The sequence below is a fragment of the Meles meles genome, chromosome 10, assembly GCF_922984935.1.
Source record: "Meles meles chromosome 10, mMelMel3.1 paternal haplotype, whole genome shotgun sequence".
NCBI classification, from domain to species: Eukaryota; Metazoa; Chordata; class Mammalia; order Carnivora; family Mustelidae; genus Meles; species Meles meles.
The window spans coordinates 76,792,243-76,816,225 of NC_060075.1; the positions used below are offsets into that span (position 1 = coordinate 76,792,243).

Consider the following 23,983-nt stretch of genomic DNA (forward strand, 5'->3'; position numbering starts at 1 on the left):
CAACTTCACCAGGTGACCATGTGCCTTGGTAAAAATCAAGAAGTATTCATGCCTCTACGTGAATGCAACTTCATTTGCCAGGGCACAGTACTTACTGCCTACTAGAGGCTTAATTACTCCCCACCATCCTCATCTTGGTTGGGTGATCATCTGCATAACAAAACCCATACAAATTCTATGTGGTGGTCTTGCTACTACCAACTGAAATTTAAGCATTTTTTAAAATGTGAAATACTTATTATAAAGATCTTTGGGGAGCGTTGTTTTTTTTTTTTCAAATCTATGTCAAATTTTTTTAAGATTTGTCAGAAAGAGAGAGAGTGAGAGAGCAGCAGGCAGAGGGAGAAGCAGACTCCCACTGAGTAGGGAGCCTGATCAGAGACTCTTCGAGCTGAGGACCCTGGGATCATTACCTGAGTCGAAGGCAGACGCTTAACCAACTGAGCCACCCAGGCGGCCCTTGAGAGAGGGTGTTCTACAGTCCTTCAAAATACTTCAAAAACAGTGTGAAAATGAAGTTTAACAACTTTTAACTACTAGAGGGGTTCCGTTTGAGTCTCTTACTCCATATTAAATACAACTAAGGCAAACAGTGCCACTGAAAATTGAAGAAACTGTCATTCTAAAGTACAAGGATCACAGAGCAAATTTAAATACCTTTCAATTATCTGGAAAAGTTAAGGGAAAATAATACCTTCCACAAATAATTTTCCAAGTTTCATCTAGGTTTCTAGAAGGCTATCTGTAAAATCTGATGTAGATTTACAGAAACACACACGCATTTGTGACGGAAAATGCTAATTTACAGTGGAAACAAGGTTTGCATGGATTCACTATAAAGACTATTTCAGTGACCATACTTAAAGTACTGGTATGATCGAAAAAGTTGTTGAAAGGCTAGTATTTCTCATTAAGACTGTCCAAACAGTCAAAACATATGAACTAATCTATCGGGAGCCATACAGGGTTTCAAAAATTTAAGACTGGTAATCAAAGTTAATTTTTAATGATAACATATTCATAGAATATTCAATGACACCAACTTTCATTGTGAAAAATGTCATTAGCTGTAAATGCCACACTCCTGGTAAGTACACTCAAAGGCATTTAAATGCCTCTACCATCTAAAGATAACAGTTGAAATGTTTCTTATATATTTTCTCACATATATATATTTCTTATATGAGAATATTTCGTATATTCTCTTCTCTAAATTATTGAGTTGCCAACTGCCTGATCAAAGGCAATCTTCACATATGTTTCAATACTTTTATTTAGAGTTCACTGCCATCCTCTTTCATTTCCTGACAACAAATTAGGGGATAATGAGTCATTTTTGGAAGACTTTATTTCTAAAGGTAAATAATTATGAACAGTGGAAAAATTGTTTTATTCCATACAGTAATCTGGCTAAATTTTTCCTTCATGGCTTCTATTTACTCCTGCAAATAACCTAACTCTCCAGTGCCAACACACCAGCATGGTCCAACTAGGTCAAAAATGAAGTACTAATGATTTCTAGAACCCAAACACAAAAATTAGTGTTTTTTTCCTTTAGTATGAAAATTAGAATTTTAAAAGCAATATTCCATTGTTATCACAGGAATCTATTTAAAAGACTTTAGAGAGAACAAGACTAAATTTATAATGGTAAATACTGATATTCCCAAAATTTCACTTGAAATTAGTTTTCAGTGCCATAAAACAATTATTCATAATAATTCCTAAAACATAGTATGTAAAACAAGTCACAAGTTCATTTTACGATTTTTCTAGAATAAGTATCCAAATCTGTAGAAAATGTAAATATCACCTTTATTAATATTTACACTTAGTTCTGTAAACAAAGTTGGCAAAAAAGAAAAAAACTAAGTAACTTCCATACCTATTTATAAAAATTTCAAGAATATGATCTTTACCACTTCTGAAAGTATTATTTTTAAGTCTAAAAGCCAGTAAATGTAGAAGTTGAAGGGGAAGAGAAAAACATTGACAACAAATTATTTGAATTTTCTTCTTCCCAAATATCCAAAACATCACAAATGCCGCTCTTTTCAGTATAGCTTGTGAAACCCAAAAATTCTGACTTCTCTTCACTAGTCTGAAACAAGTCTAATAGAGATTGTACTGGGGAACTACAAATTCTGTTTCCTTCTTGTGTAATAAGAAATTCAGTTCTTTTCTTATCTAATTCCACATTTGGTTCCAGATTCTCTTTTTTATTTCTTCCTAATAATATTTTCACTTTCCGATGGATCGTACCAGAAGGTAAGCCATCCATATTGTTGAAGTCACATTCATTGGGCTCCTCAGGGGCACTTCGGGATGGAGTCTTTGCCTGAACTGTTAGGTGCTCTTGTAAACTGTTCACTTCTAACAGACCAGAATCATGACTAAATATTGAATGAAGGTCTTTTTCCTTCAGATCCTTTGCTGGAAAAAGCACGGTATCTGACTTTTGTTTTGGTTGAGAAGCAGTACTATCCATACTGAAGTTAGAAACTTGTACAGATGTCTTTAGCCTACATGGACAATGATCTACCCTTAGTTCTTCTAAGTCACTTTCATTTGTCATGAATTTATGTTCAGAAACATCAAGGATGCATTCCGGTTTATTTTTATGTGGAGGTAGATGTGCAAAATTTTGTTTTATGTCATTTTCACCTGGATTTAACATGGAACATTTAGTAGTTACTTTCTCATCGAGTCCTCTCAATTCACTTGAAGAGTAGGGGATGCATTCTGAAATAAACAGAAACTTCTGTTCAGGTTCCTGGATTTCTTTATACAGGAAATGCTGCTCAATTACCTGTACATTATTTTCCTTGAAGTCTTTCTGAGAAATATGTTGCAATTCTTTTGGTTCAGACTTCTTCAGGACACTTGTAGTAATAGGAGAAAGTGATCCAATACTGTATTTTATTCTTTATAAAACAAAAAGAATAAACATTAAATTGTTATAAAAAATTCCCAAGTAGCTTAAAGTCAAACTAATAATCTTTAAAACTATTTTTGAAACTTAAATTTAACTTAGAAAATATTACAAAAATACTGAAATCTTAACAGTTAGCCAAATATACTTCAGATGTTTTTCATAATAAAACTTAATAGATACACAGCTGAAAACTCAAGCCATACTGTACCCTCTATTCCCGTCCATATTCTTCCCCTTCCTCCCAGAGGTAATTACTATCTTAAATGTAATGTTTAAAACTCCTTCAACCATATAACTCGAAGAAAGATGAAAGGGATTTTGTTTTGCTCCCAATTTTGTTTTCATTATCCTGAAAAATATCCTAACTTCTATGCTTTTACATTAATATCTCATTTTACTTAACAATGTAGAAAATGAGTATTTAGACAAAATAATAATTCTGATGTTTCACGCATGTATGTGACCTGAAAACCTCTTCTTCAGGGAGTCTCTTAATATCCTTGGAATGTTAGTTTGTATTACACAATCCTAAACTGTGTATTACTAGCTCACTACTGTTGTTTTGTTATACATGTCACAGATAACACTATAGAAATATAGAATTCACTCTGCCCTTTCAAAACCAACACGGACACTTCTGTATTTATTTTGTTTATACGTTAATGTAATTTTCTAGTATAATACTAGAAAATTGTAGTCTCTAGTATTTTCTAGTATACTGCCCTCTCTCTCCTTTAATGTCTAGAGAGGTTTAGGTGACTTCACACAGATAAAAATTGTGCAGATAATGAAGGAAAAACCAACTTATATGTGAAGTACTAGTTCAGAATTTTGACGCAGATTAAATTTTTAGGGAATTCTAAACTCTTCTAGTAGCCTATATACTTTTAATAGTTGAAAATATGGGCACCTGGGTGGCTTAGTTGTTAAGCCTCTGCCTTCGGCTCAGGACATGATCCCAGGGTCCTGGGATCAAGCCCCACATTGGGCTCCCTGCTTGGCAGGAAGCCTGCTTTCACTTCCCCGCCCCCCTGCCTATGTTCCTGCTCTCGCTGTCAAATAAAAAAATAAAATCTTAAAAAAAGAAAAAAAGTTGAAAATATGCCTCCTCTTCAAATATCATATTATTAAGTCAGTCATGAACAACCATTCTGAATGTTACAGAAATAAGAAGTTTAGGTAACTGTTCTACCTAGATACAGTCAAGATTTTTCAGTCAATTTTCAGAAGCTGTACCTTGGTATCTTATTTTCTAGTCTTTATGCCTTAACATTAGTCTAAAAACAGATGTAAGGACTGAATAACCTAATGATTTATCATCAATTGTAGCACTTCAAATAATTTTTTAATTTTGGATTTATGGGAACAATCTAACCAGGATCATTTAGTCAACAGTGCAGTAAATTGTCAATGAAAGCACTGTATTCACATCTAAAAGTCCTGTCAGTCCATTAATAAGATTTATTGGCAAGTAGAATTTAAGCAAAAGTATTCGGTTAGAGTATAAAGAAGCCCTAATGGGGGTTAAGTGAAGAAAGGTTTATTTAAACTCCTTGAGATTAACTAAAAATTCTAGTTTTTTAGTCCAAGTAAATGGTAAACTTTATGGTCCTAGACCAGGGGTTGATAAACTATAAAGCACATGGACCAAATCTCAAGTTTTACTGGATCACAGCCATACCCATTGACTTACACAATGTCTGTAGCTACTTTCATTGTACAATGACAAAGCTAAGTGGCTGAAACAGATATCATGGTTCACAAAGCCTAAAATATTTACTGCCCGGTTTTTAATAAAGAATTTGCCAATCCCTCTTTTAGACTATAAAATTAAGATGAAGACCTTAATAATAATCTAAAATAAGTACTTCTGGTAGTATAGAAGGGGTGGGAGTGGAGAGAAAAGTAGTAATCAGTTCTTAACCAAATATACATTCCAAAAATATATATCCCTTCTAAGAACAGAAAACTTTGGATTTATTTTTAGTTCAGTGAAATTGTTTAGAATTCTGTTAAAATTTAAAACTTAAGCTGACAAATTACCTTTTCTTTTTTGGCATGTCCCTTTCATATTCCACAAAATCAAAAATTAACTTAGATATAATATCATCAACAACTTGATAGTGATTACTCTGTGCAAAGTTTCTGTGTTGCTCACTTAGAAGATGCTGAAACAAAATCAAAAAAGCATTTAATAAGTCATTTAATTATATTCTTGTTAATTATATTCTTAAACCAACAGATGCCTTTTTAAGTTTTCTAATATTTCCATGCCCCTAAAATTAGGTTTCTAATAACTACTCCAAAGAAATATCCTTTACTACAACTTCAAAGGATGTTAAGTAAAACAAATTTGTGGTTTAAATGGAACTGACAACGAATGAACTACATCAGGAAATGAAGATGGAAAAACACAACAGAAACATTTAACATTTACAGTATGCTAATACTGAGAAAAATCTTCCTTTTTACTTTATTTTATCCTTACACAATTACCACTAAATAAATATGGTAGTGTAAAGGCCTGGTTGGCCAGAGGGAGTCATTTTGTGTTTATGTTTGATTTTCGCTTTGTGTCAGTCTTGTTCCTTTGATCACGGACCCTAACAGGTAGGTCTTATAAAATATTAAATAAATGAATTGTTATAATTTAACATATAAGATTCCAAAACAAGAATCCAGAAGGCAAGTTACAAAAAAATGAAGTACAATGAATGCTGTGAAGTATAAAAAATAAGGAAAAAATTTATTATTGAGGAACACATTTGAGAATGAGCAAGTAAATGATTTCAATTACCCAATGTGTATAACGGAGAATATAGAAGTTATTCTCAGTTCTTTTTTTTTTTTTTTTTTTTTAAATTGAACGGTAGTTGACAGTTTCTCAGTCTAAGAGTGGTGAAGAAAAGTAAACAAGCTCAGTGTACGGGGATAAAACTCAAAAGAAATAAAGTTCCTGCTACATAGGTGGAATTTCCAGGCTAATTCTATTGTCTGTCAGCTGATCAGAGAATGGCACCTAGAAGGCTGTAACAGGATGATCGTGCAAGTAACCTCATTTCTGTTTCTCTAGTTTCATGTAACTTTTGATGATTTTATTGTACTTCCAAAAACTAAATTCTCCAGTGATCACAAATAGTATTCTGGACTATTACACTTCCTTACTTGCAGAATTTACCACATACAAATTATCTATGTCCGGTAATGTTAAATGAGAAATGATTAAAATTTAAAAAGAAACATTAACTAAGTTCAGATTCCATTTATACACATTATTTTGAAAAGAAATCTCCAACTTTGTGTAGTTGCCCCCTTCCTCCACCTACCTCTATCATTCACCCTTTTTATGTCTTAAATATTACTTTCTCAATTGAGCTTTCTATGTCCCTCATCCTACCTTAAGAACTCCCTCATTATTACCATTGTACTGTAGTTCTACTTTTGTGACACTATCACTATCCTACTTGTAAATGTACTGCTTTGTATCTGTCTTCTCTGTTGAACCATAATACCTAAGGGAAGAGTAGGTCTGCCTTATTTGTTGTTATTTAATCTCTAGTAATCCAATTTGCTAAATGAATGCCTTGATACAGGTAGAAATGAAGCACTGTGAAATCTAAGATTCAAAGAACAAAGGAATATCTTATTTTCAAGACTAAGAAACACAGATAAAACTGTAATAAAAAATGATTTTAAGGGGTGCCTGGGTGGCTCAGTGGGTTAAAGCCTCTGCCTTCGGCTCAGGTCATCATCTCAGGGTCCTGGGATCGAGCCCCACATTGGGCTCTCTGCTCAGCAGGGAGCCTGCTTCCCCCTCTCTCTGCCTGGCTCTCTGCCTACTTGTGATCTCTCTGTCATAAGTAAATAAAATCTTTAAAAAAAAAAAAAGATTTTAAAATATCAACCCCAACATCTATTACTAATTTTCCTTCCTGTGTCAATCAGTGATCAAGGTTTTCATTTTTAGTCCCAACATTTTCTGAGCATTAAAATAAGATTACAAATTTGTATTAAGGAAAACATCCATTATAAATTTTTCTATTGTAGCAACAGCAAAGTAATATTTTAGGACAAAGCAATAATTTAAATTTCAAAATGATTTTCTGGGAGGGGGAAATATTTGGGGTAATTTTAGCTTCTGATTTAAAATAATTCTAAAGAAGCCATATTTTTTGCCGTTATCATATAAAGAAAACACAAAAAACTAATACAAAATACTAATATATTTTGAGTTATAAAACAATCAAACTTCAACCTAAGAGTCTAAAGAGAGTGGGTTTATTTCTTAGATATTTATAGATATTATTCTTTCTCCTTAACTTTCCCACCATCTTCTACCAAACCAAGCATTGAAACATACATCTTTACTGATATTAACAAATGAAATAACAACTGCTAAAATTTAACAAATTATCACAGAGCCTGCCACCGTTCAAGGTCACACAAATAGGAAACCAGGATTCAAACCTGGACAGCATGGATCCAAAGTTCTTGTTTTTGTTTTTAATCACTTTACAAATCATAAATAGTTCCCATCTTCAAAACTGTATCTTCATCCCATGTCCCCTTCCAACTATTCTATTTCTTTCTGCTACTTCAAAGAATAATCTCTACTTTCTTCTCATCCTACCATTAGTAAATCACTAATAGTAAAATCACATGCCCATTTTTTAATTGCTCAGGCCTGAAGCATCTTCTACTCACTCCCAACTTCCAATCCGCTGGCAAATTCTCTTTGCCCCACTTATAATTATATCCACAATCTGACCAAGTCTCTTCACTTCTGCCAGGCCACCACCATTAGTTGAATAGCTTCTTCAGTACTAACAATTAGTTTAATTTAGCACTTTTGCACTGCTTATTTCAATATCCACAAGTCATGTTCCCTTACTTCCTAGGTTTCTACTCAAATACCACTTTATCAGTTAGCTATCCCTTGTCTAAATAAATATCTACACACCCTTTCTGGCTTTAGTTTCTCATAGAACTAATCTAATGTTCTCTACATATACTTAATTACTTTCTAACTACCTGGTTACCTATTTCTCCTCCCCTTTCATAGAATGTAAATTTCATAGAGAATTGTTCTCTTATGTTCAATGCTACTTGTTCAGAGTAGTGACTGGTACAACACAGGTACTTAAGTATATTCTGAATGAATAAAAATTAGTTTTAAATATACATTTTCCCACTTTGGGTTCCTAAAATTTAAGATAATTCTATCAAAAAGAGGTACATGTTATTTAGCCATTATCAAGTTGCAAACCACAATCAGAAAAACAAGCTAATATTTACACAGTAAATATTCATAGTTTTAGAAATATCAATCCCCTAAATATAAAATCACATTTACACTTTCGAGATCTTCATATTTCTGCAAGCAACATTCACAATATCCTTTTTTTTTCTTCTCTTTCAACTGTAGTTGAATTGGGATACCACCACATTTATTGCCATCCGTTTGGATTCTAATAGAAATATATGATAAAAGAATTATTTGATGAACATTAATAATTTATAAAATGTACAGTCCTCACCTACCAAACAATCCGTCATAATCTCCACAGATGTTTATATCAACAATTACTTTTAAATACATTTCTTTCTAAGAAATTGAGAAGCAAACTAAAAATGTAGTAATTTTTCTGGAGAATAATTCAGATCACTTAGGAGAAATAACACACTTTAATTACTTGTAAATACTTATAAGCCATCCCTCAACCTTAATCTATTGATCTAACATGTCTAAAAGTGACATACTTAGAAAAGATTCAGACTTCTAACCCAGCATTAAAAATATACGGGGGGAAAACCATAACAGTGATTATACACACACACACACACACACACACACACACACACACACACTCAGACTTCTACCCCAGCATTAAAAGTATATGGTGGAAAACCATAACAGTGATTACACTTACACACACACACCCATAGCATTTAATGAATTGTTTTAAATGTCTGCTTAAAAAGAACAAAATTACATGAAGGTTAAACAAACCTTAGTTTAACCTGAGTTTGCTTTTGGATGCTAGATGGCTTATCTACATCAAATGGACTGGAGGGCTTCTGAATAGAATAATTTATCAAAGGCATATTGGTCAGCTGAAGATAAAATGGTCTATAAAGTCTAAAAAAATAAAAAGACAAATACATGATTATGATAAAAAAATACAACTGAAATCTTGTATTTCAAAATCACGGCATTCATCTGGAATTGGAAATAAATAATAGAAATCAATTAGGATTCCCTTCTCAATTCCTAGATCTAGTATCTTTTTTTTTAATATAGCTATTTTTTTAATTATGGTAAAATACCCACAAAATTTAGTACCTTAAACATTTTTTTTTTTTTAAGTAATCTCTATGCCCAAAATGGGGTTTGAACTCCAAAACCAACATCAGGAGTCACATACTCTACCAACTGAGCCAGCCAGATACCATTTTCAACCATTTTTAGGAATACAGTTTAGCTGTATTAAGTACATTCACAGTATTTCCCAACCATTAACATCATCCATCTCCAGATCAACCATCTGGAGATGGATGATGCCCTTTTCATCTTTCAAAACAAAAACTCTGTATCCATTAAACCATAACTCCCCATTCTTCCTTCTCTGCCGACCCCTTACAACCATCACTCTACTTTATGAATCTGACTACTCTGAAGTATTTCATCAACTGGAATCTTGCAATATTTCTCCTCTTACTTCACTCAGCATAATGTCCTCAAGGTACATCCATGTGTAGACACTTGTCAGAATTTCATTCCTATTTTTAAGGTTGAATAATAAATACTCCATTTTATGTATATACCACATCATCCATTTATCTACTGATGGACATATGGACTGCTTCTACCACTGGGCTATTATAAATAGTGCTGCTACCAATATGCATATGCAAGCATCTCTTCAAGAGCCTGTTTTCAATTCTTTTGGATATATAAACAGCAGTGACACTGCAAGATCAGATCATAGTCCCAATTTCATGAAGACCCTCCGTACTAGTTTCCACAGTGGTTACATTATTTTATAATCACACCAACAGTGCACAAGGGCTCCAATTTCGCCACTTCCCTGTCAATACCTATTATTCTAGGTTATTTGTTGTTGGTGATGGTGTTTTTGTAATAGCCATCGAAATGGCTGTGAAGTGATGGAAATCTCACAGTGGTTTTGACTGGCATTTCTGTGATAGAGAACATATTTTCATGTATTTGTTGGCAATCTATACATCTCTGAAAAAATGGTAAGTCCTCTTCCCATTTTTTAAATCTGATAAATTGAGAGGCACTAGGTCAGTTAAGCATCCAGACTCTTGGGTTTTGGCTCTGGTCATGATCTCATTGGTCTTGAGATAGAGCACCAAGGCAGACACAGCAGGGAGTTTGTGCAAAGATTCTCTCCTTCTGCTCTTTTCTGTACTCAAGCACACAAGGGCGCTCTCAAATACATCTTGAAACAAACCCCCCCCCCAAAACTGATAATTTGATTTTCTGTTGACTTTTTTATATTTCATTTTTTTAACTGGATTTTTATTTGAGTTTCAATATAGTTAACACACAGCATTACATCAGTTTCAGGTGCTTATAATACATTAATTCAATAAATCCCTACATCACCCAGGGCTGCTCCTGTTTGCCCCAGGCATTGTTCAAGCTATAGCTTCTATGTTGCCTCTCCATAGGCTGCTATCTCTTTAAGGGTAGGGACCCAGCTATCACTTGCCCTCCCAGCTCATCCAGAAGACTTTTAAAGCTCCAGGATTGAAGTCTGAGTGGTTATACAAAGTTAGGGATTTCACCCCTCTGGTTTCCAAACCCAGACATGATAGGGATTTACCTTCCCCTAATGGGCTCCCTGGTGTTTTCATCACCTCTCTGAGCCACAGCCTACAACTCCCTCCCTCCTGCAGGCAGTGCCCAGTCACCATCTCTGCCCTTCCTCATCTCTCAAATGCAGCTTATTCTCTACATTGTTGTGAAGTTTGTTCTGCCAGTCTTCACATCATTCTCTGGTTTATTTATTTGGATGCAAGTGCTAACTAGTTGTAAACAAGGGAAGAGGTGAGCTTAAGGTCCTCCTACTCCACCATCTTCCTAAGTTCCCCCACATATTACACTTTATTAAATATATATGTATGATTTGCAAATATCTTCTCCCATTCCATAGTTCCATCCCATTTCACTGTTATGCACACAAATTTATAATTCTGTTATTTGTGCTTTTGATGTCATATCCAAGAAATCACTGCAACATCCAATGTCATAAAGCTTTTCCCTTGTTTTCCTCCAAGGGTTTTATGCTTTTAGGTCTTTGATCTATTTTGGGTTAATTTTATATATTGTATAAATTAATGGTCCAACTTCATTCTTCTGCATGTGGATATGTTTTCTCAATATCACTGCTGAACACTATCCGTTCCCCACTAAATGATCTTGACATCCTTGCCAACAGTCATTAGACCTAAATGTAAAGATTTATTTCTTAGCTATTTATTCTTTTCCATTGGTCTACACATCTGTCTTTACATCATTAAAAATCTGTTGTGATTGAGCTTTTGGCAAATTTCTGAAATCAAGTTTAGGTCTTCAATTTTGTTCTTCCTTTCAAGATTGCTTTGGACATTTGGAGTCCCTTGCAATTTTATATGAATTTTAGGACGGATTTCTCTCCTTCTGCAAAAAAAAAAGTTATCGGGATTGTCACAGGGCTTGCACTGACTCTGTAGATCACTTTGGACAGTAAAGACATCTTAGCAATATGAAGTCTTCCAGTCCATGACATTGGAATGTCTTTCCATATATTGGCACCTTCTCTAGGTCTAATTTTGAACCGCATTTTTTTCATAATAATACACTTCATAAAAAGAGGCATTCAATACATCTTTGTCACTTCAGGGAGTACCCAAAAGAATGAATCACACATGTCTAAAGGAAGAATGTCAAGAAAAAGTTATGAAATTCTCCCACGCCAAATTAATTTACTTATAGTCTTAAGATTAACCTATAAAACTTCAGAGTTGAGTTCAGGAAAACTACTGAATTAAATGTTATATTCCACTTTATATATCAAAATAGTACCTACTAATATATTTCACAAAATATAAGCAATCTTTAAGTAGTAGTTCTAATCACATGGTATTCCATTTAGCTAGTAAATAGTTATTTGAAATACTATGAAAATGAGTTGGTTTCATGATTGCTCTAAAGTAGGTATCTGAAGGAATTATGACCTATAGCATTCTGAAACTAAGTGAAAATTGCTTAATTTTTGAGCAAATTTAATGCTATTTTCTGCAACTTGTGCCACCTGTGTATTAGTATAATACAAAATTTACATACAAAGACCTAACAGAATTAGTGGAGATAGCTTAATTAATTAGATTTTCTCTTTTAATATTATATTTAAATTACCAATCAACTTATATACTTACTGGCTCATATCTTCCACTTTTACAAAAGGTTTTTTGAGTCTACCTGCTTGAGAACGTACAAAATATATTATTAGATATAATAATATGGGTACAAACTCAGGACATTAAAAAAAAAAAATACTCTGGCTAAAAAAAAACATCCCTCCAAACTATGTACAGCTCTTCCTCAATTTACAATTAGGATTACACTTCGATAAAGCCATTTTAAGTTACAAATACATTTAATACACCCATCAAACATCACAGCTTAGCCCTAGCCTAACTTAGAACATTCTCAGAACATTTATATATCAGCCTATAGTTGGGCAACATCATCGAACACAAAGCCCATTTTATAATAAAAAATGTTGAATATGTGATGTAATTTGTTGAATACTGTACTAAAAGTGAAAAACAGAATGGTTTTAAATATATTGGTTGTCCACCCTTGTGACCAAATGACTGAATGGGAGTTGCAGCTCAGTATTGCTGCTGTTCCATCAGGAGAGTTTTGTATGGCATACTTCCCACCCAGGAGAAGAGCAATATTCAAAATTCAAAGTACAGTTTCTACTGAATCTGTATTACACCATCGTAAAGGTGGAAAATTTTAAATCAAACCACCGTAAGTCAAGGACCATCTGTATCCATTATCTCTTCATTTCAATTCAGTTTTAAGTCTCAGGTGAGCTATTTTACAATATCAGTCCATTTCCAAAATGACAGAAATTCTGTCCACATTCTGAGATTCTTAAAATGAAGGGATTCCCCCAAAGGATCTATGAATAGAATTCAGAAGAATCATGAGCTAAAACAGGAAAAAAAATTCAATTTTTATTTTCACTGATCTCTAACCGAAATTTAACACTTCCTCTAGTTATGCATATAAGCAACAGGATCACAGTGGTCTTAGCAGTGCCTGTAATTCTGAAACCAAATGAAATACCTTCATATCATATTAGTTTTACAGATCTCAAAGCATCATTTATGCTCACCACTTCCAAAATTACAGTAGAACCACTGCTAGCACTTGTTTTAAGTGTGTAAAAAAAAAAAAGTATATCACCATTTCATAATTAAAAAATTTTCTGACAACTGAATTTCATTTACTGATTTTCTCAGTAATCTAGTAATTTTTACATGTTTTTAAAAAACATTATTTTGAAAAGGGGTCCATAGTCTCAAAAAAAATTAAGACCTACTGAACATGTTCCCTGAAGAGCTGTTTACATGATTTTTCAGAGGATTTTTATAAGATCTTTTCTACTTTCTAAAAGCATATCAAATACACTTAAGGATTTCAAAATACTTACTTCTTGCTTTCTGTGTGCCAATACCTACTCTTTTCCCCTAAAAAAAAAAAGAAGAATATTGCGTTTGAAAGTACAATGAAAACAGCAACTGCTCCTTTTTATCTTGAAGATAATCATACAGGAAAAGAACTATATAAAAGAAGGGTAATTACTATAGTTTTGTTGGGGGAAAAAAAGAGAAAACTTGCTTTTTCAAAAATCAAGTCAACGAAAGAAATGAAACAACGACATAATACAAGCTCACTTTTATAATACACCCAACAAATACCTTGCATTCTAGCTAAAATTGTTTTTGCCTTTATAGAAAGAAATCAACCAATGAGGAAAAGGTACAGTTAATGAAATAATCTAAAAATAGTCCTAAAGTTATTTTGATGCCCTTACTGAGCAAACTTCTGTGATAGACTAAACAAAGGAATTATTAAAGTATTTATTATAGTCTGTTAATTCCTGTCAAGGTGGAGTATGTCCAATACGGTCAAACAATCCCACTGATTACTACTAAAACTCTGAGGAAAATACAATGAGCAACTACATGGGGACTAAAAAGTAAACAAAAGCAGACATATTGTAGAAGGAAGTCAAACTTAGAGATACCACTTTAAGGGGGTATATTTCCCAACCTCTTTTTCTCACAATGTTGCCTGAAGGATGAACCTCTAATTACAGAGTTGGCAGCAAGTAGTAGAGCCATGGAAAAGACTCTAAAGTAAGGGCAAATACACTTAAAATGATGGAAAGATACAAATTCTCAGCAGAAAAAGAGTAAAAAAAAAAAAAAGGAAATTGTAGAAGTCTAGTGAAGACTAGTATAGAAATCAAGTGAAAAATACATGATTTGAAATACAGAATTAACTGGATGGGCTTGAAAACAGAACATAGATGAACAAGTGAAGTGCCAGCAAACTGGAAGATCGATAACTGAAATCTTTAATTAGAAGAACTGAGAGGGGTTCTCTCTCAGTTGTGGCTCAGTGGGTTAAAGTCTCTGCCTTCGGCTCAGGTCATGATCCCAGGGTCCTGGGATCAAGCCCCACATCGGGCTCTCTGCTCCGCGGGGAACCTGCTTCCTTCTCTCTCTCTGCCTGCCTCTCTGCCTAGCTGTGATTTCTCTCTGTCAAATAAATAAAATACTAAAAAAAAAAAAAAAAGAAGAACTGAGAAAAGAAGAATGGGGGAAAAAATGAACAGTACTCAGTAAGTACCTTGTATTCTAGATTATAATATAAGAGGTCTAAATTTAATGTTATTGGAAATACAGAAACAGAATGGTGAAGAAAAAGAATTTTAACAAAATAGCCCAAACTTTCCAAACATAGATTTATAGTTCTAAGAAGCTGAGTGAACAACAAACAGAAATATCTCTAAGTAACCCAAGCCAAGGCATATCACAACCAAACTGTTGAAAACCAAAGATAAATTAAAAATTTGCTAAGTACATAGGGAAAAATGATCATTATTTATAAGAAAATAACAATCTGGGGTACCTGGGTGGCTCAGTGGGTTAAGACTCTGCCTTTGGCTCAGGTCATGATCTCAGGGTCCTGGGACTGAGCCCCGCATCAGACTCTCTGCTCAGTGGGGAGCCTGCTTCCCCCTCTCTCTCTGCCTGCTAATCTGCCTACCTGTGATCTCTCTCTCTCTCTTTCTGTCCAATAAATAATAAAATGTTAAAAAAAAAAAAAGAGAAGAAAATAACAATCTGAATGACTGCAAATTTTTCATCAAAATTCATGGAAGCCAAAATAGAGCTGTAGAACACCTGTGAAGTACAGACCTAAAGAATTTTTTATTCCTAATTTGTTATCCAGGGAAAAGATCTTACAGGAATGAAGGCAAAATAAAGACATTTTCACATTCTCTTCTACCTGACTTTTTTGAGGAAAAAGGTTAACAATGCCTGCTGGGTTTATCAATAAATGCAAATGTAACAAAAATAACTCTATCATAAAGACTGGTGGGGGAGGATAGAGAGCTCAAAAAGTTGTAAGGCTTCTATGTTTTATTTGAAGTAGGTAAAATATTAACCCTAAATAGACTGTGAAAAGCTATGTAGATATAGTTAAACCTAAGCAACCACTAAAACAAAAAAACATGAATATAGCCAAAAAGCCAATAGAAAGATCTTCAAACAATCTGAAAAGCAGCAGAAAAAGAAGAAAACAAAGGAATAAAATGCAAAAACCATCAAAGAAATATTAGTGTATTGGCAGGCCTAAATTGTACTAATAATTATTAAGTATAAGTCATGAAAACACACCAATTAGAAGACAGAGATGGCCAGATATGATAAAAAGACAACTTTCAACTGTCTGTAAGAAACCAATTTTAAAAATAAATACATAGACATAGTAAATGTAGAAGGAATAAAAAAGACCACATAAACACTAATCACAAGGAAGCTGGAGTGGCTGTAGTATATTCAAAGACCTCGTAACAAGAAATACTAAAAGGGACAAAGGGACATTATATAGCAATGGTCAATTCACCAAGAAGACATAATATGGGATTGGGAGGGAGATAAACCATAAATGACTCTTAATCTCACAAAACAAACTGGGGGTTGCTGGGGGGAGGTGGGATTGGGAGAGGGGGAGGGGGCTATGGACATTGGGGAGGGTATGTGCTATCGTGAGTGCTGTGAAGTGTGTAAACCTGGCGATTCACAGACCTGTACTCCTGGGGATAAAAATACATTATATGTTTATAAAAAAAAAAAAAAATTTGGAAGGGGAGGTGAACCATAAGAGACTATGGACTCTGAAAAACAACCTGAGGGTTTTGAAGGGTCAGGGGTGGGAGGTTGGGGGAACAGGTGGTGGGTAATGGGGAGGGCACGTTTTGCATGGAGCACGGGGTGTTGTGCAAAAACAATGAATACTGTTACGCTGAAAAAATAAATAAAATGGAAAAAAAATTAAAAAAAAAAAAGAAGACATAATAATATTAGATGTGTGCACATCTAAGAAGGCTCAAAATACACAAACCAAAAACTATGATAGAACGAGAAGGAAAAATACACAAACCCACAACATATTTGGGAACTTCAATACTCCCCTCTTTCCATAATGGCTAGACTAAGATAGAGTATCAGTATGAATACAGAAAAGCTATGCAATTTGACCTAATTGACATCTATTAACCTCAGAATATACTTTTTAAATGCCCCTGGAACTTGCTGGCATTAAGACGGACGATATTCTGGGGGCATGTGGGTGGTTTAGTGGGTTAAGTGTCTGAATCTTGGTTTTGGTTAAGTTTCATGATCTCAAGGTCATGAGATGGAGCCCTGTGTTGAGCTCAGCACACAGCCCGCTTGAGATTCTCTCCCTCCCCCTCTGTCCCTCTCCCTTACAACGTGTGCTTGCTCTCTCAAATAAGTAAATAAAATCATTTAAAAAAAAAAAAAAAGACTGTATTCTGGACTATACAAATAGCAGTAAACTTAAAAGAACTGAAATCACACGAAGTATGTGTTCTGACCATAATAGAATTAAAACAGAAATACACAACAGCTCGTTCATTGCTGCTGGAAATGCAAAATGGTACAGCCATTTTGGAAGACAGTTTGGCAGCTTCTTACCAAACTAAACATACTCTAACCATATAATCCACCAATCATGCTCCTTGGTATTTATCCAAATGTGTTGAAAACTAGTGTCCACACAAAAACCTACACATGGCTGTTTATATACACGTAATTTACTCATAATGTCAAAGCTTGGAAGCAACCAAGATGTCTTTCAGAAGGTGGATGAACTGTGGCAAATCCAGACAATGGTATCATTCAGCAGTTTAAAGAAAAAGATAAAAGATCAAGTCATAAAAAGACATGGAGAAATTTTAAATGCCTATCACTTACTGAAGAAGACAATCTGAAAAGGCTATATATTGTATGGCTCCAATTATATGACATGTTGGAAAGGCCAAACTATGGAAAAAGGATCAGTAGTTGTTAGGAATAAGCGAGGGAGGGAAGGAGGAAAAGATATAGCATAGAACATTTTTATAGAAAATATTCCACTATTCTGTAGGTTACTGTGATGGCAAATATATATCACTATTCATTTGTGTGAACCCATACAATGTACAACACTAAAAGTGAACCCTAACGTAAACTATGGACTTTAAGTGATGATGACTTGTCAATATAGATATATACACACATATAAATATATATAACATAGACATATATAACATATATATTATACATGTAAATATGTAAATAAAGTTCATAAGTATCTATGAAGTTCTACATAAAATATATGGAACAGCAGTAAAGCAGAGCTCAAAAAAAATTTACAGTAGAGCTGGTTCTTTGAAAAGATGAAACTGATAACTAGCCCAAATGAACAAAAAGGGAAAAAAAAAGGAATAATGATCTCAGGAATTAAAGAGGTCACAGACTCTATAAACATTAAAAGCTTAACACAGGAATATTACAAATAGTTGTGCCATCAGTCTGACAGTTTAAACAACAAGCACAAATTCCTTGAAAAACAAACTATCCAAGTGCACTAAATAAGCAATAAATAACCTGAATTTCTTTTATCTAATATAGAAACTGAATTCATAGTCAGGAATTTTCCAACTAAAAAAAAAAAATTACAGGCCCAGATAACCTTCCTGGTAAATACTATCAACACTTAAGAAATAAAAGCAACTCTACAAAAACATGTCTAGAAAATTTAAGTGGAAATATGTTCCAGCATTTTATGAGAGCAGCATCACCCTGACACTAAAACCAAACACATCAAAAAGTAAAAGACTAATATTCCTCATGTAAATATACAGAAAAAAAACCTCAAAGTTTCAGGGAAAATGAGAACAGGAAAAAAAACTCCAAGGATTTTAAATAGTGAAGCACAATACATTCATTCAACTTTTTTCTAAAAGATAAAAGGCTAACAAGAGCATTTAAGAGATTATAATGCCTTAAAATTTGTATGTCTTTAGTGTGCAGAAGATTTATCCATGTCCATTCAAGATCCACAAATGCATCTTTATTGAAGAGTTTATGTTTTAGTACTTGACAAACCAGAAATTTTCCAGAAACGTTTTCTTTTTACATACAGAAAAAATTTTCAAGTATTAGAATTAAGTTGACCAGTTATACATTCTGGATTACAGAGATATTTGGTATTCTAATCCTTTTGATTTTGAGAGAAAAGTAAGATGTTTCACAGGTATTTATCATACTTGTCATTGTTTTTGTTTCATGAGGGCAAATACTCCTAGTGCTTCGCACCTAATAGGACTGTTAAATATTGATGGTTGCATGTGTAAACAAAATATTCCTGAACACTTTTTTTTTTTAGGTTTTATTTATTTATTTTAGAGAAAGAGAACACAGAGTTGGGGAGGAACGGATGGAGACAGAAAGGGAAGGAAAAAAACCTCAAGCAGAATCTGGACATGGGGTTCAACCCTCTGAGATCAAGACCTGAGCCGAAACCCAGTGTGAGAAGCCTAATCCACTGAGCCACCAAGCTGCCCCTCCCTGAATACTTTTTTTTTTTAAAAAGATTGAGTTGAATTGAGAGTGAGCAGAGGGAAAGAGAAAGAATCTCAAGCAGACTCCCTGCTGAGCACAGAGAATGTCATGAGGCTTGATTCAATAATCCTGGGATCATTATGACCTGAGCTTAAATCAAGAATCAGGACACTCAATCAACTAAGCCATCCAGGCGCCCCCTGAATACTTCTTAAACTATCAACGGTGACCTATTAGCAGATATAATATCAATTTAGAGTTGGGACTAGTATTTTTAAAAAATGAAAATAGAATACTATAGAAATATTGGCAAGAATCACATTAAGGATAAGCAATGCCTCGTGAAATTTGTTTCAAATATATATTTATATACACTGCATATAGACAGAAATAATATACTGGTATATTCTGAAACCATAATGTCCTTTTTTACATTTTCATACATCTATTTCTACATACAATCCAAAAAATCTGCAAAGTGCAATAAAGATAGTTTATATGTATTTAGCTTACTTCAATCAAGGAATATTCACCCAGTATTTCATAAAAATTTGGAAATAGCCATTTGGAGGTTGTTTTTTTTTTTAACTTGTAAATAAAACATTCAAAGTATTAATACTTTTACTTAAGTAATAAGTAAACTGTTCTTTTCTGTAAATTATTCCTATCTTATACAAATGTGATTAAAAACATAAAATTTGTAAAGACTTTAAGTGTGCGTATAACACGCATTTATGGCATAGTCATGATATAAAATAGGTTTCTTACTACCAATTTGTTCAAAAGAATTCAAAAGCCACTGTCCAAATGTCAGTCTTGCCAGGAAACATGCTTTACTGGAACCAGAAGGTATTTCTTCTATTTGATCAGGTTACTTTCCTATTAATCTTTCAATAATTTTCCAAACCCTTCCAGATAAACTTAATTCCTTTATATAGAACTGCAAGGTCCTATGTGAAGTTGCCAATTTTTCCTGATTCCTTATCATTCTCCCACTCAAAAATTAAGTTGTATTACATTACAGAAAATTTCCCAAACATGCCAATGTACTTATGGCTACACGTCTTTATATATACTCATCTATACACTTTTCCTTTTAGATTTTAGTCATTTAAGTATTGAATGAAAAAAAAGCAGACCACAAAAGAATACACGGATATGAAAACCATGAGACAAGATGAGAGAAGTTGCAGAAGAAAACAGGTAAATTAAAGGAGGAAATGAGCAACAGCTGATAGAACATAAATGGTTTTAAAAACTGTTAACTCCATTTGGCAAACCAGTCAGTAGTTTTACACCTCATAGGTTCAAGAGTGAATGGGAAGCATAAAAGTGGAGATTTAACAAGTCTGGATGATACAAAGACTGGAAAGTAGGGAAAGATATAGATTAAGAGAGGTTTTATTGCACTTATTTCCAAGGAAGAGCCTTGATTCTGTACAGAGGCTTTGAGGAAGAAGCTAGTTTTTGAAAAGGGAAGAGACAAGGTATGGAAATATTAGGTCTAACACTGTAACACCTAATGCATTAACTTAGCAAACATTTTGAGGTCAGGTCAGATAATCATTGTACGTAACAAGACTGTTATAACACTACCTACAGCAATTAAAAGTATATTATACATATTAGAAGCTTTTCATGCAATAAGCCAATTGTGTTTTCCTTCAGAATGAACTAAAGTGGCTGGTTAAAAGCAACAGCAACCAAAGAAGAAAAAAAATCCCAGGAACAACTTTTACCTCATGAGAAAATCCTCAAAGTTAAACGATACCAGGATAATACAGGATACTCAAATAACGGAAACATGAATACAATACAAAGGTTTACCCTTAGGATATTCTGGCAGTAATACTTTCTACTTGGTAAGAAAAACTTACATATTAAAACAAAAACAAAAACAAAAAACCTTGATCACTTTAATTAGTTTAAAAATTAAGGAATAACATACCACATCTCTTACAGAAGTGCTTGATTTCTTGAGTAAATATAGTTCTTTTTTCTTCTGTTCAATGTAGTATCTAATGTCTTCATTAAAAAAAAAAAAGCTTAAGATTAGCATTTTTACCTTTAAAGTTAAAGACTGCTATTTTCTTCATATCAGATTTAGGTGAAATAATTACCATTATAGCTATCTCTTGCTATCAGAATTCTCCCTATGTAAAATCAGGAACCAAATAGCACAAATTAATACTTTAAAAAAATACTGTCAAAAAAAACTGATAACATCCTTACCATCAATATGAAGAATTTTTACTCCCCATGATAAGGCATTTGATAATATACTATTTGAAGGAATAAAATCCTGTAAAATAAAAAAGGTTCAAAAGTTTTTCTAGAAAATTACAAATTTAAATGAGGCTAAATTTTAAAAATTATTTGAAGGTTACTGTCACTTTGGTTGTATTCAGAACAGACTCTATATAACTATAATAGCAATCAGTACATCAGTTTTTTCTTTGGGAATTTATAAATTAACCCTGTTTAATATATTCCCATATTCTTGACAACTAAGTTGTCAAGAATGCAACTTCAGTCTTACAGTTAACAGTTTCAAGAAAGTTCATTTAAAAATACAAAAATAAAAAAAAATAAAAATAAATAAAAATACAAAAATGCCATACGCTTCATACAACTAAAGTAATATTTTAAAAGGCCACAAGATGGAGATGTTTCTTCATGAAAAGTAGATTCTGTTCTTTGTAAAATGAGATCTATGCTGCTATTTAGGCTTTTCCTATTAAAAATGAGGAAAAGAAGATTTCAGGAACATCTCCATTTCCACTTGAGTTTTTAATAAAAGAATATAGACAATAAATTTTTATATTTCATACTTACATGGTCCTTGATAGCTTTTTCAACTAGTAATTTTCCTCTGCTCAAACATACCTATAAAAAAAAAAATCAAGGGGGATAGGAGAAGAATAAATGAAACAAGATGGGATTGGGAGGGAGACAAACCATCAATGACTCTTAATCTCACAAAACAAACTGGGGGTTGCTGGGGGGAGGTGGGATTGGGAGAGGGGGAGCGGGCTATGGACATTGGGGAGGGGAGGTGAACCATAAGAGACTATGGACTCTGAAAAACAACCTGAGGGTTTTCAAGGGTCAGGGGTGGGAGGTTGGGGCAACCTGAGGGTTTTGAAGGGTCAGGGGTGGGAGGTTGGGGGAACAGGTGTTGGGTAATGGGGAGGGCACGTTTTGCATGGAGCACTGGGTTTTGTGCAAAAAGAATGAATACTGTTACACTGAAAAAATAAATAAAATGGAAAAAAAATCCAAAAAAAAAAAAAAAATCAGAGCTCAAACATCAAAAAGTTGTAACATAGTGCCTCATTGGAAAAAAACTTAAAAATATAAAATAGCTAAATTAATTGATAAAATCTATAAATTTTAATATAACATTTTAAATAGGGAACATTTATTTGTATAAACCTTAATGAATATCAACACAATGAAGTATAGTAAAAGGCAACTTCCTTAGGATCTTTATAAGACCTATTAAAAAGCTTTTCTTTTTTCGAAAGAGCATCTAAACAACTAAATGAGAACAAAGCCCAGTTTTGTAGTAAATTGTCTATAACCAGCAAGTTCAGATTCTAATTTTGTATTCAAATGAAGACCTGAAAATATTGTATATACATATACAATTTATTATAAATATATATATAGTTATTTCTCATTTTAAATACAACACTGGAGAATAAATTGAAATGCTATGACCAACAATTAATTTGGAACTAGTCACTAGTATATAATCTCATTCCTCCAAAAAAGCATGAAGTGAAAAAATACATGAGCCTTCCTTGACTTTTCTTCCTGTATATATTTCTATTTTTCCCCCTCCCCAATTTATCCCTCACTGAAACTTCTAACTTGCCAATAGAGTAACTAAAACAGGGGCTGGCAAATCTTTTCTGTAAAGGGCCAGAGAGCACGTTTTAGGTTCTGTAAGCCATATAGTACCTGTCCTAACTATCCAGTATTTCCTTTATAGCAGGACAGCAACCAGTTAATATGTAAATGAACAGGTCTGGCTGGTTTCAATAAAACTTTACTTATGGACTTTGATATCTGAATTTAAATTTGTCATAAAATATTCTCTCAATTTTTGCCTAAGCATTTGAAGATGTAAAAACCATGGTTAGCTCAAAGGCTGTAAAAAACAGGGACAGTCTGGACTTGGCCCATGCCATAGTTTGCCTACTCCTGCTGTGACACAAAGAAAAGGTTTCCATTTCTACTTTAAATAATGATCTGCTGTTACTTTTTAGTTATAATTAACTCTTAAAAATAAAAGCCAACCCCAAAGGCAAAAAGTATTATTTTAGCAGAGTATGACCCAAAGTATTAGGAGACAAATCACCTTTCTATAAGACAGTAACCTTATTCACTGGAAAGCCACCCATAATGTAGATATTGTTTTACCTACATGAATTCTGCTGCCAGTCTGCTCTTGAAAAATCATGAAATCCTCAGGCTATAGCCTTTCTGAACATCTCAAAGCACATTTAAGAGACTTACTGAATCTGGAGATTTAAATGAACTTCCATCATGGCTGGGATGAGGTGAAGTTGTTTCTGCAGTATATGCAGATTCTGGACTTGGTACAGGAGAAATTCTCCCCAACGTTTGTGCAAATTTAGCCTCCTTTTTATTTGAAATAAGGTAACTGATATCTTTGCTGAGAAATTCTTCAACTCGCTAAAGGAAAACAAAGTATTTTCAAATAAGCCATAGAAACCATAAACTCTTAAATCTCAGGTACATCTTAAAATACCAATTTGACACATTGCAATTATTTTGTAAATTGGT

At 33.5% G+C, this 23,983-nt stretch overlaps 1 protein-coding gene across 2 annotated transcripts in view; it reads right to left on the minus strand.

Annotated features, from left to right (window-relative positions):
* Window positions 1-1,794: 1,794 nt before the first annotated feature.
* The window catches only part of DBF4 (DBF4 zinc finger), a 30,071-nt gene continuing 7,882 nt past the window's right edge, over window positions 1,795-23,983 (minus strand). Inside the window, exons 3-12 of one of the 2 annotated variants that reach the window (XM_046020000.1) lie at window positions 23,693-23,872; window positions 22,004-22,054; window positions 21,401-21,470; window positions 21,117-21,193; window positions 13,675-13,711; window positions 12,383-12,425; window positions 8,946-9,074; window positions 8,289-8,403; window positions 4,979-5,103; window positions 1,795-2,924 (exon numbers count right to left, since the gene is read on the minus strand). In XM_046020000.1, the coding sequence (XP_045875956.1) occupies window positions 1,946-2,924; window positions 4,979-5,103; window positions 8,289-8,403; window positions 8,946-9,074; window positions 12,383-12,425; window positions 13,675-13,711; window positions 21,117-21,193; window positions 21,401-21,470; window positions 22,004-22,054; window positions 23,693-23,872 (1,806 nt within the window). In that variant the 3' untranslated portion in view covers window positions 1,795-1,945. Of the gene's footprint in view, window positions 2,925-4,978; window positions 5,104-8,288; window positions 8,404-8,945; window positions 9,075-12,382; window positions 12,429-13,674; window positions 13,712-21,116; window positions 21,194-21,400; window positions 21,471-22,003; window positions 22,055-23,692; window positions 23,873-23,983 lie in introns of both variants that reach the window. The other variant, XM_046019998.1, reaches the window with a different exon arrangement.